Source organism: Lissotriton vulgaris, chromosome 12 (genome assembly GCF_964263255.1).
Source record: "Lissotriton vulgaris chromosome 12, aLisVul1.2, whole genome shotgun sequence".
Classification (NCBI taxonomy): domain Eukaryota; kingdom Metazoa; phylum Chordata; class Amphibia; order Caudata; family Salamandridae; genus Lissotriton; species Lissotriton vulgaris.
In genome coordinates, this window is record NC_141700.1 from 461,077,320 (window position 1) to 461,094,219 (window position 16,900).

The window sequence follows — 16,900 nt, forward strand, 5'->3', positions numbered from 1 at the left end:
CCCTTCTAGAGGGAGACGACATGTACATAACCTGAACCCCGGTTAAAGTTAAACTCGAGCCTCAGCATCACAAAATGGATGCTGCCACCAAGACACAAGTCTGATCTCCTGCTGCTGGGAGTCCTTCCAGCGAGGGAGGCTTGGACAAAGGGTTTCCTGCCTTGGGAGGTGCGAGCACCACCCCAGACAGGATTTTGTGTATTGGGTAGGACAGGGCTGAATAGAATGAGACATGCCTGGGGCACACAAGGTGTCCCCGTGCATAAGCCAGTCCAAACCGGTGCTAGGGCTTTCCAGCCCCAGTCCTGGCGCGGAGCTGGACAAAGGAAAGGGGGTGTAACCGCCCCCTTCCTGGTCCCACCCAGAGGAGGGACCTAGCAGGTGATCCGGCCCCCAGATTGAGAATAAGAGTAGGAGCTGTGTCCCAAGACTTCAGATCATCCTGAACTCGACTTGAAACTAAGAAGAAAACTGGACTTCGACATTCTGCTGCACAGAAGACTGAAGAGCATCTTCCTTGTGGCCAAGGAGTGACCACCATGTGAATACAGGCACCATCCAGCAACTCGACGTCTGCTTTGCCGCCGCCTCCCGCCTGAGCCCAGAGCCTGACAAGACCCTGATTCCCAGACATCTCAGAGCCCGATCCACAGTCCCTGAAAAGAAGAGACCCGCAGAGGCACCGAGAGACGTGGGACCGGACCTCTTGAAAGACCCCCGAGAAGCTGACTGCGCAGCACCCGAGGCACCCTCGACGCTGTGCTTTGGGGTTTGAGAAGCCCCACCACCGAGCAGCATTTGCACCGAAGATCAGCCCCCCAGCATCTCCACGATCTGCGTGGGGCCCTTTTGCACTTTGCCACTCGACCCGCCATCCCGGCCACTTGCCACGTGGTTAGCGGCCATCTTGGTGACGAAACCTACAAACAACACCCCTGGTCTCGTTGCTCCAGACTGGTCCTCGCTCCCCTGAAAAGGAGCCCCCGCTCTGACCTTGCTGGTCTGAGCGAGAAGCTTGCATCGATTCCTGCATGGCTTGCATTAGCCAAGGCCTGTTTGCTCCGATCAAGAAGCCGACACCACCATCAGCTAGAGCCTTCGTGGGACAGCTCGTGACCAACGCCTGGACGTCCTCGACCTCTTCGTGTTCACGTGGCTGCAGAGACAATCTTCACCTTTTCACCTGTTTGCGCCCGACATTGCCTGGTTCCCTCCTGGTTCCACGGTAGTCACTGGCTAGTGACTTTGAACATTGTCCCCTCTGCTTTCAGGTCTTCACCTCTTCAGATCCACCCTTGGATCCACCGGAACTCTCCTCGACGACCCGCCTGCAGCATCTTCATCTACAGGCTCCATAGACCAGCGCGACGAAACTCGACACACTTTGAGACATATGCACCCGCTTCCTGTGGGTGAGGTAAACCTGGCACTCCGGTGCCCCTGTGTAGCAATACACCTCTAGTGTCTATGTTCCAAGTTGCTAGGTTCTAGGTCATCCGGAAGGTTCCCTTTTCACTAACTTTGTAACTTTTACGCACCATTGGCATTGCATTGGTGTATGCGTGTGCTTTAAGCGCTGCACCCGAGTCCCGCGGGCCTTTCCCGACTTCTTCACTGTTACTCCCGAACAGCTCCAACGATTCCCCAGGCCCTAGGCCTACTTCCTTTCCGATTGGTGGTACTTATACCACTATGTTAGTATATGGTTTAGGTGGCCCCTAGGGCTCATCCATATTGTGCAACTTTTGTATATTTAAACTGTGTTTTGTTTTAACGCATTTGCTTCTGTGCTCATAAAGAGTATAGGATATATTTGTAGTAAATAAATATATATATATTTTCAATATATATCTGTGTGGTGTCCTTTCATTTGGTATTCAAGGGGATTGTGTATGGTAAAACAGCTTGCTTCACATGCCTTTACAGAGTTTAGCCTAAGACTGCTTTGTCCACGCTACTAGGATAGCTTGTCTATAAGGTTGACTTACAACCAATCATCATAAGGGTTGCTTGGCATGGTACAAGGTGATCACTAGAACTACTGAGCATCATATACCAGGCCAAAATCTCACAGGTGGTATGAGGAGAAGAGTGACTGGACATTACTGACACAGATAGGCCTGCGAGTGGCAGTGTTGGGAAGAGCAGGCCCACAGGGCCATGGCCTTAAAGAACAGGGCTCCCAGGGACCTTGAGCCAAAGCATATGGATGACAGCGTTGGGGTGTAAAGGGCAAGGACAGCACAGGACTCTGGAGGGCATGCCTCTGTGTGTTAGTGGGACAGCGCCACGGAATGTGGTTCTTGGACCGCTGAGTTGCAAAGTGTAGGGCTCTGAGGCCAGTAGTGGTGAGTGTATGGCTGCAAAGAGACAGTGTATGGAGGGCATGGCTTTTACAAAGTAGAACCTATGACGTGACCCAGCCAAAGCTGTCGAAAGGTCCCATGTCATGTATAAAAACACTAAACCAGTTCTGGCCTTTGAGCCAAAAGCAAATTATAAATATGGGCATCAAAATCCCAGCATGGAGTGTTTTATTGGCTGTAAACAAAAAAGATAAATGAGTCGCACTTGCATGGGCCTTCCTGCAAGCTGTGGTACCCACAGAGGCAACTGCTCTACTGTTCAGAGCGACGAATAACGTCACATACAGTGTGATCAAATTCTTTACTTTGCAACATCCTTGTACAAGTAATAATGGTCATGTGCGGGAATGGACATACTGATGCCTGATCCCAGGTAGACGTACCCGTGATCGAGCTTGATGCAGCAAATGACCCCATGATGTGACCAACCCGGGAGCAGTACTAAAATAGAAAGGCTACCAGTAAGCCACCCTTCATTACAGTCAGCCCGAAACCCACCTCAGAGTCCTTTTCAGGAGTTTCAAATTGACCAAAGATGCATATGTTTGTCGGTCATATTTAATATTTTAGGCTTTTCCGACTGCACCTTTGACATTCCTTAACTTAAGGGGTTTGGTGGATGAATAATTGCCACTATGTGCGGACATGGGAGGGGGACAAACAGAGTAGACCGAGAGGGCTTGCTATACGGCCTCCTGGCTTTTAAACCCCACACCCCCGCCTCGTGCCTCCCATAGATGAACCTGGGTATGCAAAGACCCCTGCCTCTCACAGGAGCCTCTACATATGGGAGAAAAGGATAGGTGTAGGGAGGGTGGGACTTCTGAAGACCTGTTTCCCTGTCAATGGATAAGAAAGAGAAGCTGTGTTTGATCTCTCTTGTGGACGATTAAAGCCCTTTCCATGTTCTAATGTGATGGGCTATCACAATGGGAGGCCAGAGGATGGAGTATGCCCCAGGCCAGTGATCTTTCAGGGCCCCATGCTGATGGAAGGATGGATGGCTCAATGAAAGAGGGATGGAGAGAGAAAGGGAGGATGGATGACTGAAAGGGTGAATGGGTGGGTGGATGAGTGACTGGGAGGATAAATGAGTAAGTGAAAGAATGGCTTGGTGGGTGAAAGGGTAAATATCTGGATGGATGAGTGAATGGATGGATGGGTGGAAGAGTGGATGGATGAGTGCGCAGATGGATAAGGTGAAAGGATGAATGGAGGGATGGATGAGTGAAAGGGTGAGTGTGAAAAAGGATAAGTGACTGGGTGGATGAATGAGTAAGTGAAAGGATGGCTGGATGGTTGAAAGGGTTGAAAGGGTAGATGGCTGGATGGATGAGTGAAAGAGTAGAGGGATGAGTGTACGGATGGATAAGGTGAAAGGATGGATGGAGGGATAGAGGAGTGGAATGATGGATGGATGGAAGGATAGATGATAAATAGGTTTGCAAATGGTTGAATATTGAAATGGATGGGCACCCAGATGGAAGGACAGAGTGGATGGTGAAAGACTGAATGATGGATGAAAGAATGATTACACTTTGTAACCCCCATCATCTTAAGTACATTTCCTATAGATTGACTTTCACATTTATATGAGTCATTGTCTCTATACAATATTTGTGTGATGTAACTTACTCCGACACCATGTCCTTCTTACTTGGGATGAGTAGCACTATAAAATAAATTAACTACACATGAGAGAGGGTCTATGTGAAGAGGAGGGTCACCATTGGAGGGTGGTAGCAAGGCCATACTGTCCAGACCGAGCATCGGGCGTTTCCCTGGGAGGCTGGTAAGGTGGGGGAGGCGGTTTTGTTAACGCAAAAAGACTTGCACAGTTATTCAAAGCTGCGCGCATACTGAAAAACCATGAAGTGCACAATTATCTCAACCTAATATAAACTTATTTTCACTTGTACTTAAGTGGTTGTCAATTTACTTACTTGTATACTATTGCGCGACCTCTTCTGATGTGTCTGTAAAACGTAACTTTTGTCCTGAATTTTGACCTTCTATCCTGAATTTTTGTCCTGCATTTTGACCCTTTGTCCTGAATTTTTACACTCACCGTCCTGAATTTGCACCCAGCATTTGCGGCGGCAGGACCCAGGAGCCGCAAGGGAGTCCACGAGTGCAGCGGACCCTCCCCCTTGACACCGGGGGCATTATCTTCGACCTCGCGCCTCCCGCTTCCTGGGAGTCGCAGAGTTTGCGGCTGCAGGCCCCCCCCCACAACTCGTCAGGGAGGGTAAAATCCCATCGACCTCCGCAAAAATATTCTAGTACCAAAGAGCAACCTCTTTACCTCCCCCTTGCCTCTCTACCAACTTATGTCCCAGGTTGCTGACTTTCCCCAGAGGAACACCTTTCCTACACAAGGCCCGGGCCTAGCTATCAAGCTGCATATGTTTAAATCTTGATAGACCAGGGCCTACCCTGTCCCGTAACTCTTCCCATGCCACCATTGACCCCCCTGCCAACAAATCTCCCCATCTTAAAATCCCAGCATCCTTCACGGGGGTCGCCAGACTGTCCTTTAAACACAATGGTAAGCCTGGGGAGTCCCACAGAGGTGCAAAATTTGAAAAGTAAGAAAGCCCTATTTTCTTTTTAATCTGCGCCCATGCTTTAGCCAGAGATTGGAGAATTTTTTATTTGACCTTCTTGAAAAAATTTTGGTCCCCGAACTTAAACAAAAATCCATCAATTGGTAAGTCCGCCCCTGCTAACATTGCTTTAAACATTATCCCTATCGATGAACCAGATGGTGTTTTCAAAAGCATTCTAGAGTGGGACATCTGAAAAGCCCAATCGTAGTAATGTAAGTCGGTAGTGCCAGCCCTCCCTTTCCCCTCCTCCTTCTTAACTTCTTCCATGCCAATCTAGTAGCTTTGTATTTTCAGATAAAGGAGTTGATCTCTTGCTGACTTTGTCTAGTTGTTTAGCATCAAAGGCCAGGGGGATGGTATTAAAAATAAATGTAAATTTGGGAAGAATAGACATCTTTACCAAATGTATCCTCCCTAGTATAGTAAGTGGAAGATAGGCCCAAGATTTTAATTGTTTACGACATTCCTTAAAAACTCGGTCTAAGTTGTTTTGCGCAATGTTTCCAACCTCTTGAGTGATCCGATGTCCGAGATAACGCATGGAGGAGGTCACATCAAGTTGTGTGTTGGCGATATTCCAGGCCATTATTTCAGTTTTACTTGCGTTAATTTCATACCCCGAAACCCGCCCAAACTCCTCCACCTTCTTAATGACTGTAGGGAATGATAAATCCGGATTAGACGTTAAAATAAGGATGCCGTCTGCATAAAGGGCTTCCCTCCTCTCCCACCCCTCAAATTTAAAGGAAGGGATGTTAACCTCTTCTCTTAAGACCTGAGCAAACGGCTTGATGTACAAGTTAAAGAGAAGGGGAGAAAGCGGGCAGCCCTGCCTAGTGCCCTTAGTAATTTTAAAGGGCTCTGTCAAAACGCCGTTAACTAGCAACCTAGCTAGTGGGGCCTTATACATGAGAGCGATAACTCGACAGAAGCCATCTCCAAATTTAAATTTGAAAGGACTTTCAAAATCTGACTCATCCAACTAAGGTGACTTTTACTAGTGGGGACACGCCTTCCAGCTGATTTTTGTGTGGGGTGACAGATGCATATGGCTGTTCCAGGGGCCTGGATGATCCTAGGGCTCCCCGAGATGGACTGCCAAATTGGTGGTGAATAGAACAATAATAATGGTTCTGTCGGACTGAAATACACAGTAATATAGTATTCACTGGTTTGTTACTCACAACATCTGTCCCTGTAAGGGTACAACGATAGTGGTACCTATACCAATATGAAACAGAACACACTGAACACAATGAAGATTAGAGTAACGTTTTAGTCATATACTTTTATCTTCTCTGAATTGTATTAAAACATTGATTATAGCGGTCCAGACAAACACAAAACACATATACCGCATACATTTTGAGCAGGACTCATATACATTTAAAACAACATACAGAATTGTCAAGACACGTAACAGGCACCTCAACATTGTATCAATGACATAAAGGGATGGGAATTTCATGGTAAATTGTTGCACTATATTTGCCTTTTTTTCTTACTAAGCCCCTAGCCAGCCTCATGGTTTTAGGGATGTTATGTATATTGCGTGCAAATCAAATCAGCTTTATTCAGAATATATGTGATATATCCATAAACGCATACTACATAAAAAAACAATTCATTGTGATAAACATTTCATAAAATTAATTACATGTGTGAAATTTAAATAATGTTTCCTGAACACAAAACATTTAAAAAATGTTATCAAAACAAGATTATTATTATAGCTTGACCTCAGAGAACTGTCAAAAATTAAAGTAATTGGGAAATGCATTACAATTTTGTCAAAGTGGGTAATTATTCAGTTTCATAACTCAACGCTTTCAAATGTGAAAGGTCCTTTCTTCTCTTCATAGCCAATTGAACAAAGAGGATAACCATATTGCATGTTGTTACATTTTCCAAATTACATAAGTGATAAAAAGCAGATTTGTACGTAAACAATCTGTTGTCGATAAATAAAGGTTGTAAAATTGCATTTCTGATGTCCCTGTAAAATTTACAAAAAAGTAAAAAGCGCAAAGTGGACTGAGCCGTTTTACCATCACACAGGCATTTGGGTAGATTAAAGCTCCACTTGCCCATCTTGGGGAAAACATTCTGAAAATGCAAAGTGCTCAGGCTTAATCTGGTTAAGTTAAATCTATATTGTGGATTTCTTATGGCAATAAAATATGGCTGGATGCCTACTGAAATCGGGCCTTCACAATAAGATCTAACAAGTGATTTTTCCTTGTTTCAACCTCTCTTGCAGAGTCTCTTGATTACAACAATCTCTTTTTTAACTCCCTTTGGTATAATTCAAGATAGTTTTGGGGTCACGGAAATCGGTTACTACGTTGCACTCAGAGAAAAGGCTATAAATGTACTTTAACCATGGTATCTTCCTACATTGATCAAGTGTAAGACAGTCCATTCTTATATTTTTGGCAAAATGCGTCTCACCTTTCGACCATATTCTAAAACCACAGTGTAAGCGTAGTCACACTAATCAAATCGCTAATGTAGGGTACGTTTTATTCCTTATGAGCAATGTAGGTAGCCGCTGTGTTAGGTACCGATAGTATCCTCCTTAAAAATTTATTTTCAGGGGTTTGTAATGCCGTAGCGTCTGTCCTACCTCAAAATGCTCCACCGTAACAGGCCCCAGTAATACATTTATTACCGATTAACTTGAGGATTTCATGCACTGGCTTACTGCCTGTTTTATGAGAAAATCTGAAAATAGTCTCGCTCAATCTTATAAATTTTAATTTACATAAATGAATGAGTGCGCTCCATGAACCACTGCCATTAAAAAGAAGCCTCAGATATGAAAATGTAGATGTTCGTTTGATGGGTACTCCATCAACATAATGTCTTCTATTCTTAGCTCTACTTTTCCCGCAAGTCATGACTTAAGTTGATTTTAAGATCTTTTCCAGTCATGAAGTTTGTAAAGTGGTCTATCAAACTTTGTAGACCGTTTGCAGTCCTAGATATTAGGACTGCATCGTCTGCATATAATAAAACTGGGGTTATTAGTTTACCAACAACTGGGGCATCAGCCCTTACATTCTCCAGTAAAGGGTCAATACCGTTAATACATAGTGAAAATAAAAAGAGGCTCTAGAACACAACCCTGTCTGAATCCATGGGTAACTCTAAATTGTGTGGTGCATTCCTCGTTGGGGCCGCAGTGTACCCTTGATGTTAAATGGGCGTATAACTGTGATAAAAGGCTTATTATATCGTGTGGGGCGCCCATCCAAACCAGCGTTTGCCAAAGCTTCACATGATTCACTAAATCAAAGGTGCTGGTAAGGTTGACGAAACATAAATGAAGCTGACCTTCCTTAACTATCATACATTTCCTTATTAACATCTCGAGGTTGACACATTGCTCAAATGTGTCAATAAGCTGTTAAGATGTTTTTCTCCTCGACCCAACATTCCAATCTATTCAGCATAATTCTACCCATTAATTTGGACGTGGAGTCAAGAAGGGATATTGGTCGGTAGCATTTTGAGCTTCCTCTGTCACCTTTTTTGAAAATAGGGACAATCATGCTTTCCGCCCAGGTTATATTAACATTAAAAAAGTTAACTAAAATCGGGGACCAGAAATCAGCATTATACTTAAAAATGTCAATAGAGACCCCATCTGGGCTTCGGCTTTACCACTAACGCTATTCTTTAGGGCGGTTTTCATCTCCTCAATAATAATGGGGTCTATCTTAGCAACACTTAGGGATATAATTTTACAGTTTTCATCCGTCTCGATACTCTCATGTAGGGGATTAAAAATGTTCTCAAAATGGGACAGCCAATCTTCAGGACTCACTACAGTTTCAACTTTTGCGGATAAGGTATCCTTAAATAGCGGTTGATCTATTGTTTTCCAGAATAGGGCAGAGTCCTTAGTCTCTGCCGCTTGGATCAGGCTATCCCAGGCAGACTCCCTAATTTCTAATTTCCTTAATTTTAATGCTTCCTCGTAACATTTCCTAAGGGTACAGATGCTTTCAGTGTTTCTAGGTCTTACTTTTAATGCCCCCTTCAAGTCTTTATTTAATTTAGAACACTGCTTATTGAATCATCTAGGGTGTTGGTTGTTAAGATTCTTTTTCCTATATTTCAAATTATTGGAAATTTTAGCAGCAATGTTTTGGAAAGCACTTACTATCTCGGTGTTGGTGGATGATTTATCCAGGCATATGTTAATAAAGTGATTAGTATTTTGAACTATTTTTCCATAAAGGCTGTCGGATTAACACCTGACCACGTAATGGAGATCCTATTTTCACCTTGTGTTTTAATTTCTCCAGTAGAGACAAACACCTTTTCTGTGTGATATAAGCTCGGGATCAGCGTTAAGAGCAGAGGGTGATGGTAACTATACAAGCTAGCCTGTATGTAACACTTATCACAAAGGGCCTACAATTCCTTGTTTCAGAATGTGGTCAATGCATGACAATGATCTAGCCCCTTCGTAGGATTTATTTACATATTCACCCTCATATTCTCCAAGCTCCACAATTTCCAATTTATGTTTATACATAACATGGTTAATTGCCCCACCATAGGGGTTACGTGGAAAGTGGAAAATACAATTGATATGAGTGTCTCCATGGCCACAGCGATCCACTGTTAAAATGTTACATACCTCACTATTGAAATCCCCCGCCCAGATTTATTAATACTAAAAACATTTAAACCTAAAATATTAATTATACCAATGTTACATCCTTCATCATATATGTTTATCACAATGTGAAATTTCAGGCTGATATCTGCTTAGACATTTTTAAACTAATAGTAGACTATTGATTTTGTAATCAAAATTGATTCTTTTATTAATGCAACACTTAATTTGACAGTTTGCAGTGCACTACTACAGAACAAAGGTCACTGATATATTTTGGGTCCTTCAAAACGAACAGTGATATTGAATTCTCTGTTGTACAACAATCAAAGTGCAGACTTTGGACACTTATGTAACAAAAACTGTTTCCTAATTATCGAATGAAATATGTTGCACAGACTTACCAGAGAAAGGCATTGGGAAGAGGGTTGATCATTAACTCTGAGAAAACCAAGTACTTGGTGCTGAATCTCCCTAAGAACCTTAGAACTCCACCTGTATTAAACTCTGTCCCGTTAGAGAGGGTCACCACGTTTGATTACTTGGGTATCCGCATCTACATGCTCTGGAGTACCCATATACAAAAAATGCTATTGAACCACAAAAGGGTAGTGGGGGTAGGCATGGGCGGAAAATCCGTTCCGCTCGCGGATTTTGCGGATTTTCGGGAAATTCGCAATCCGCGAGATTCGCGAATCTCCCGCAAAATCCGCAAATCCGCGAGCAGCAGATTTTGCTCGCACTGCTCGCACTGTTCGCGTGAGTTCGCGCCCCGCGAATAAGTGCAAAATTGCAGAAATACGATCTTAGCAAAACTGAAAGTAACTACTTACCAGGTTCAAAAGTTCAGGCTCATCATTAGTAGCCATTTCCTGTAGTGCTTCCTGAGGGGCCCCTCCAGAGTTCAGTTGCCAGTTGAAACTATTATGTGACCCTGCTCTGAACCTCAGAATAGTTACACATATGCCTCAAAGGTCCTGAATTACAGCTAAGGGAGAATAGCAGGAGCCAGGCTGGAAGTTAAAATCCATTAATCAGCCCCTAATTCATTATTGTCAGTTGGGGCAGGGCAGGTGTTGTAACTAATTTTGCAACAATGAAAGCACTTAGCAAGTGCAAAAGATCACTAATCAGGGCGCACTAAGGAAGCAGGTGCCAGCTAAAAAAATATTCTGTGACACATTAATCAGCCCCAAATTAATTCAGGTCACTTGAGGCAGGGAAGGTGTGCTTTGCTTTGCCGAAAATAATGTACACTGGACAACCAGAGGGTGTGGTGATGAAACAGAGGGTGGCATGGGTGGGCCAGAGGGTGGCATGAGTAGTCAGAGAGTGGCAGTGGTGACAGAGAGTGGCAGTGATGAAGAAGAGTGTCCCAAACAGGCTGGACACGTAGAAACAACAAGTTCGCAAAACTTGCGACCCGACAGGTAAGTTCGCAAATTGCAAAATTGTAAAAACCCTCGCGAACTGGCAGAAACACGGGCGAACACAAAAAAAAAAATCCGCAAATTCGCGGGAATTCGCGGATTTTGCGGATTGCGAATCCGCAAATCCGCAAAATTCGCGAACGCGAGATCCGCAAAATTCGCTCATGCTTAAGTGGGGGCAATACACAAAGAGCATCGTACTTCAACAAGCAGACCTATTGCTCCCGCAATCGGTATATATAAGGCCAGAGGAGTGAGTTCATGGTGCTGAACTCTGGGGTTTTTCTAACTCAGATCAAATTGTGAGGTCAGAAAATAAATTTTTATAAGATCTCATGATGCTGTCCCTGAGGACCCCCACTAGGCCCCTACTGCAAGATCTATGGTGCCACTCATTCAGAGATCTGGCCAGACTTCGCCCCCTTCTGTTGTGGGCCTGCTTGTGGCGGACCCCAGAACTAGCAAAGTATGCGCAGGGTTAAGTGAAATAATGAACATGGCTGGATGGCATAAAATCAAATGGCTTAAGGACCTAAAAACACTGCTGTATGACCTTGACCTTAATGAGGCGTGGATAAACAGAACAGCTCCACCAAAGGCAGAACTTAAGAAAGCTTATTGGTCCTGGGTCCGCAATAAGGGGTTTCTTGATCCTAAACTAGGCAGGTTATCAGAGGAGTTCATGCAACATAAACATATCACCTCCTATGAACCATACCTAGATGTCATTCAAAAACCTTATGACAGAGCTCTGTTTTTTGAGTTCAGTGTCGGTTCGCTCCTCACCCGTGAAATGACCGCTCAATGGAAGGCTCCCCATCAGACATCAGCCTTCTGCCCGATCTGCGAAGCCATTCTTGAGTCAATAGTGCATGTCATGTTCATGTGCCCAGCCTATAAAGCGCCAAGGGAACGATTGCTCAAACCACTCTTCAGGGAGTTGGGTACTCGTAGCCACCTAGTGGTGTTGCGCATCCTAAGATCTGATGCACGAGCCCTACATGCATGTGGTTTGGCCAAATTCCTAAGTTGGGCATGGAACATCAGATCAAGAACCGTGAAGGCCAATCTCTAAGTATTGTCGCTGCTATGAGCTATCTGCACCTTGTGAATTGTATTTTTTTATATTTTATCTTGTAAATACTATTTTTAATGTTACTGTCAATTATTCCATTACAAGGATTTTTTGATGAATTATGTTATTTAGTCACTAAGGGTACATTTACTATCTGATAAGATGTTTTGTACTTTTTATAATATAGCTTTTTAACTTGTGTCCCACAGCTTTTATGATATGTTTTTATCGAAATAAAGCTAATATGACTGACTGGCATTGGGAAGACAGGGAAGGTTAATCATTTTTAACAGGTTTAATTGAGTGTAGAGGGTACAGGCTTGAGAAGCTAGCAGATGGAAATATTCTTCAGATTCTAGACTTCAAAAATCAGAAAGAGTACCTGGGAAAAAGGTGTGTGGCTAAATCTGCCTCAACCACCCAGGTAAAGTGAAAATATCCAACCGTATTATTAGCAATGAAAGATTAGCACTTTAGTAACACAATCCTGAAAGCCATGAAAATAAAGGGATGAGCAACATGTAAATGTGCAGCCACGTATTTACCTCCAGAATAAATCAGTGGTGGCTCCTCCATAGGGTTGTGTCGCCCCACTGCTTTCTCACAGTGCGAGAAGCAGAAACATAAAATGGTAAAACTACCATTTTATGTTTCTGCTTTTCGCATTGCGAGAAAGCAGAAGTGCATGGTTGGGGGCGGGTAGGTGGGTGATCCTGCTTGAGGGCAGGGGGGAGTGGCTTGCCCACTGTTGTGGGTACTGACTGTTTAGACGGCCCCAGGGCGGATGTATGACATTAAAACGCATACTTTAACCACGCATACCATTACAACACAATATTTACAACGCAGGAACCTTTACAACGAATACCTTTACAACGCATGACATTACATCGCAGATACTTTTACAACGCATGCCATTACAACGTAAGTATAGGTATGTATATTATTTTTTATATTATTAAATTATATTTTTTTTAAATGTAATTAATATTTATTTAATTTTATTTATTAAATACATTTTTTTATATATATACTTTTTTAAATAAATATTAAAATTACTAAAATAAATTTATTTAATTTAATTTAAGTATTTTTATAAAACTGAACCCTAAAAATACCCCTGTACCCCAAAACCCAAACCCAGCCCTGAACCCTAAAAATACCCCTGTACCTCAAAACCCAAACCCAGCCCTGAACCCTAAAAATACCCCTGTACCCCAAAACCCAAACCCAGCCCTGAACCCTAAAAATACCTCTGTACCCCAAAACCCAATTCCAGCCCTGAACCCTAAAAATACCCCTGTACCACAAAACCCAAACCCAACCCTGAACCCTAAAAATACCCCTGTACCCCAAAACCCAAACTATATATAAAATTACTTTAATTATTTATTTAATTTATTTTTAATATTTTGGTAATTAAAAAAAGGTTAAATAAAATGATATACTTACCTATACTTACGTTGTAATGGCATGCGTTGTAATAGTATCTGCGATGTAATGTCATGCGTTGTAAAGGTATGCGTTGTAAAGGATCATGCGTTGTAATGGTGTGCGTTGTAACAGTATGCGTTGTAAAAGTTGCGTGGTAACGGTTGCATACCCCCCAGGGCTGACCAACCCAGTCATGCACACTCTTCCTTTTTCTCTATGTAGGCTGTATGCAGCCTACATAGAGAAAATGGCCTCCCAACACGCACCCAGCTGGGGCGCTCTCAGCTGCGCCACATCAATCACAATGCTGCCATTGCAGCATTGTGATTGGCTTAGGGCAGGGGATGGAGGCTGTCGGCTGCTTCCTGTTCCTGCAGGAAAGCAGCAGGAACACGCAGGACCTGGCTGCACCATTACACCTGCCAGGAGCAAAGGTGGCGCGGTACCGGGCAGTAAGTTACTTTTTTTATTTTTTTATTCCCCACCCGCGAACACCCCACCGCCTCCTCCCTCCCGAGCATGCCGGCCGCGGCTGGTCATCACTATGCCTTCTATGACAACTTTCATGTTTGCAGCATAATTTTTCTAAAAGAGACATGTACCAATCTCAAATTTTATTTGGATCCAAAAACTGTACACATTCAGTTATTTATCAGACATATCTGATCCTATTTATTATCTTAAGAGCTTGAAATGCTGAAGTGATCACTCTGAATTATTATCTGAAAAAGCCATATTTGCACCACCCTGCTCCCCTTCTTACATTACAAATGTTCGGCCCATCGCACCTTTTTCTACTCCCAGGTGCAGTCAATAACTTAGCTTCATTCGTGCATTGTTTGCTGGAGGACCACATATTCCACTGAAATGGCTGTCCTTGGTGCTATGCGAAATCGATTAAATAAAGAGGACCTAGAAATAAGGCAGTTTCAGTATTTGAACTCTATGTCCGAAATTCAGCAAATCAGGCGCAGACGTGTTAGGCCCCCCCAAATTATTGAGATTCCCAACTACCCAATATACAGCAAAGTCTTAATATGGCAGTATTATGACTCCTTTAGGAAAAAAATATTGAGTTTTATGGCCCCAGTAAGCAATTTCCAAAATATGAGCAGCGGTTTGTGCACAGTAGCACGTCTCTCCGATCCATTGCTGGAAAACGTATGCTTCAGCACCCCCACTCTGAATTATTTTTTAGTGCTGCTACGTATGCCTTAATTTAGGAATGCCATTGTTGCAGGACCTCTTTCGGCAACCCCGAGCATCCTGCCACCAGCTCAACTGCTGTTGTACTGGGTTACACCTGATTATTATCTTACCTGTTTGCTCTCACGTCATGCTTAATTTCTTTATGTGTCCTTGTCTCATGCTCCTGTGTTTGTGGGCTGTGTCCCCTGCAGAGTTTGTCTCATATGCGTGGCTTGTATTCTATACATCATATGGTTTGTGGCTCCTTGTACTGTATTTGCCAGTGTGTGTGTGTACCATATAAGCGAACACCGCTGTTTGTGATGTCTCTACTGTGTAGGATGTGGCACTTGCACTGTTGCTAACTGTAGTTTTAGGAGTTATGAGTTTGCACTGATGCTGCTTTATGTACAGCAAATGGAAACAAAATACTTTTTCCAGGATGTTACTACCTTTTTTTTTTAGACAGCATATTGCTCTAGTTTAGTGTGTAATTTTAATTGAATTGCAGTGTGCAGGCACGTGTATCAGTGTGTTAAAAAGTTAATATGGGCAAATGGTAACATCAGCATATGCAAAGATTGTCCTCTATAGCTCATTAAAACTGGCCATTTTTTAAATGATAAGTAATTCAATCATATTGCTTTATTAACTTTCCTGCTTCCTCAAGTGTGCATGAAAATGCACCATTTATCCACTATTTTTTCAAAATGTTCTCGGGTGGAGAACCCCCCAAACCCCCGGAAGTTGTTTGGGCACGCTCGCTCGCCGCAGTGCGGCAATAATTTTATGGGTCACCACTTTAAAATTTCACCCGCCGGCACTGCCCGAATTAAACCCAGGGAATTACATCAGCAGAATAAGATCCGTTTTGCTCCTGTATTTACCTTGATACACACTGCAGGACCATTTGAATATTAGATTACATATCACTTTTATTAGACAGGTGAAAATACCAATAAATATTTTGGGAAAAACCTTTCGAGCATCACTGCCTTTCTTGCTCCCTTGATATTTGTATTTGTATCACAACATACCTCATTTACTGCTTCATTTACTGCTACCCAAACATCAGTTTAAAAAAATATATTTTTAGGAGTTATAAGAATAAATGCAACACAATGCTACAGCCTCTTAGTCTTCATTTTTTTGCAATTCTTTAAACAGGGTTATGAAAAGCACATAAAAACAAACTAGGTATTTCTATATTTTCAAAAAATGTAGAGCATATTACCAAGTGAGATTAAAGCTTGATGTATTTCTTTCATCACGTTCTTGTAGAGTTCCTTCTGCCATTCATGCAAACGCTTCCACTCCTCTTCAGTGAAATAGGAAGCAACATCATGGAATGTAAGCTGTGCCATTGACAGAAAACATTAAATCAAAAACTGAGCAACTGAATTTCAGTGAAAACATATTATGTATGAAACATTTAGGAATTAAAAATGAAATCTTTTTCTCCTTGTTAGGGGAAAAGTTTGAGTGCATTTGTATATACAGGAATATGCAAATCCATCGTTTTTATACATACTTAATGGAAGAGAAGGACAATACATGGGGCCTATTCACAAACTGCAGTTTGGACTTTATTACTAACGTATTACAAAATTCTATTTACAGGCCTACGTGCGGAGGTTCTGCTGCCGCCTCTCCTCTCTTTTTCTATGCGTAGATCACCACGTTTACTGCACAGTCGCTGCACCTAGTAAGTATACGCTTAAGGGGCCGATTCCGATTTCAGCCGAAAGGGCCCTGAACGACGGTCGGAGCCCTTCCGACCGAATCGGAATGTGCCGGCCAGATTTTTTTCCGACTGAGCCATTCCGATGCGCTCGGTCGGAAAGAAATCCGACTCGGATGGCTTACGACGAGCTCGGTGAGCCCGTCCGCCGTCTGGAAATCCTTCAGTAATCCTCCGGTTGCCCCTTTACGACTGAGGGAGTACGGTGGCAGTTTTTCACTGCCTTTTCATGCTGGTGTTTCTGGCATGAAAAGGCAGTTGGAAACTGTGGCCACCCCCAGCAGGGCCCCCAATCGGTGCAAGGCCGCCGAATGGCAGCCTGCGGGCACCTAAGGTGCCCCTCTGTTGATCCCTGCACCCGGTGGCTGGCACCTTGGGGTGCCGGCCATAGGGTGCAGGGATGAACTGCACCCCTGCTTTTCACAAT

At 43.3% G+C, this 16,900-nt stretch overlaps 1 protein-coding gene across 1 annotated transcript in view; it reads right to left on the bottom strand.

Moving 5' to 3' along the window:
* Nucleotides 1-16,900, bottom strand: part of LOC147676777 (uncharacterized) — a 471,331-nt gene that overhangs the window by 287,832 nt on the left and 166,599 nt on the right. The window contains exon 2 of the mRNA XM_086945210.1: nucleotides 15,967-16,087. Within this exon, the coding sequence (XP_086801336.1) occupies nucleotides 15,967-16,087 (121 nt within the window). The remainder of the gene's footprint in view (nucleotides 1-15,966; nucleotides 16,088-16,900) is intronic.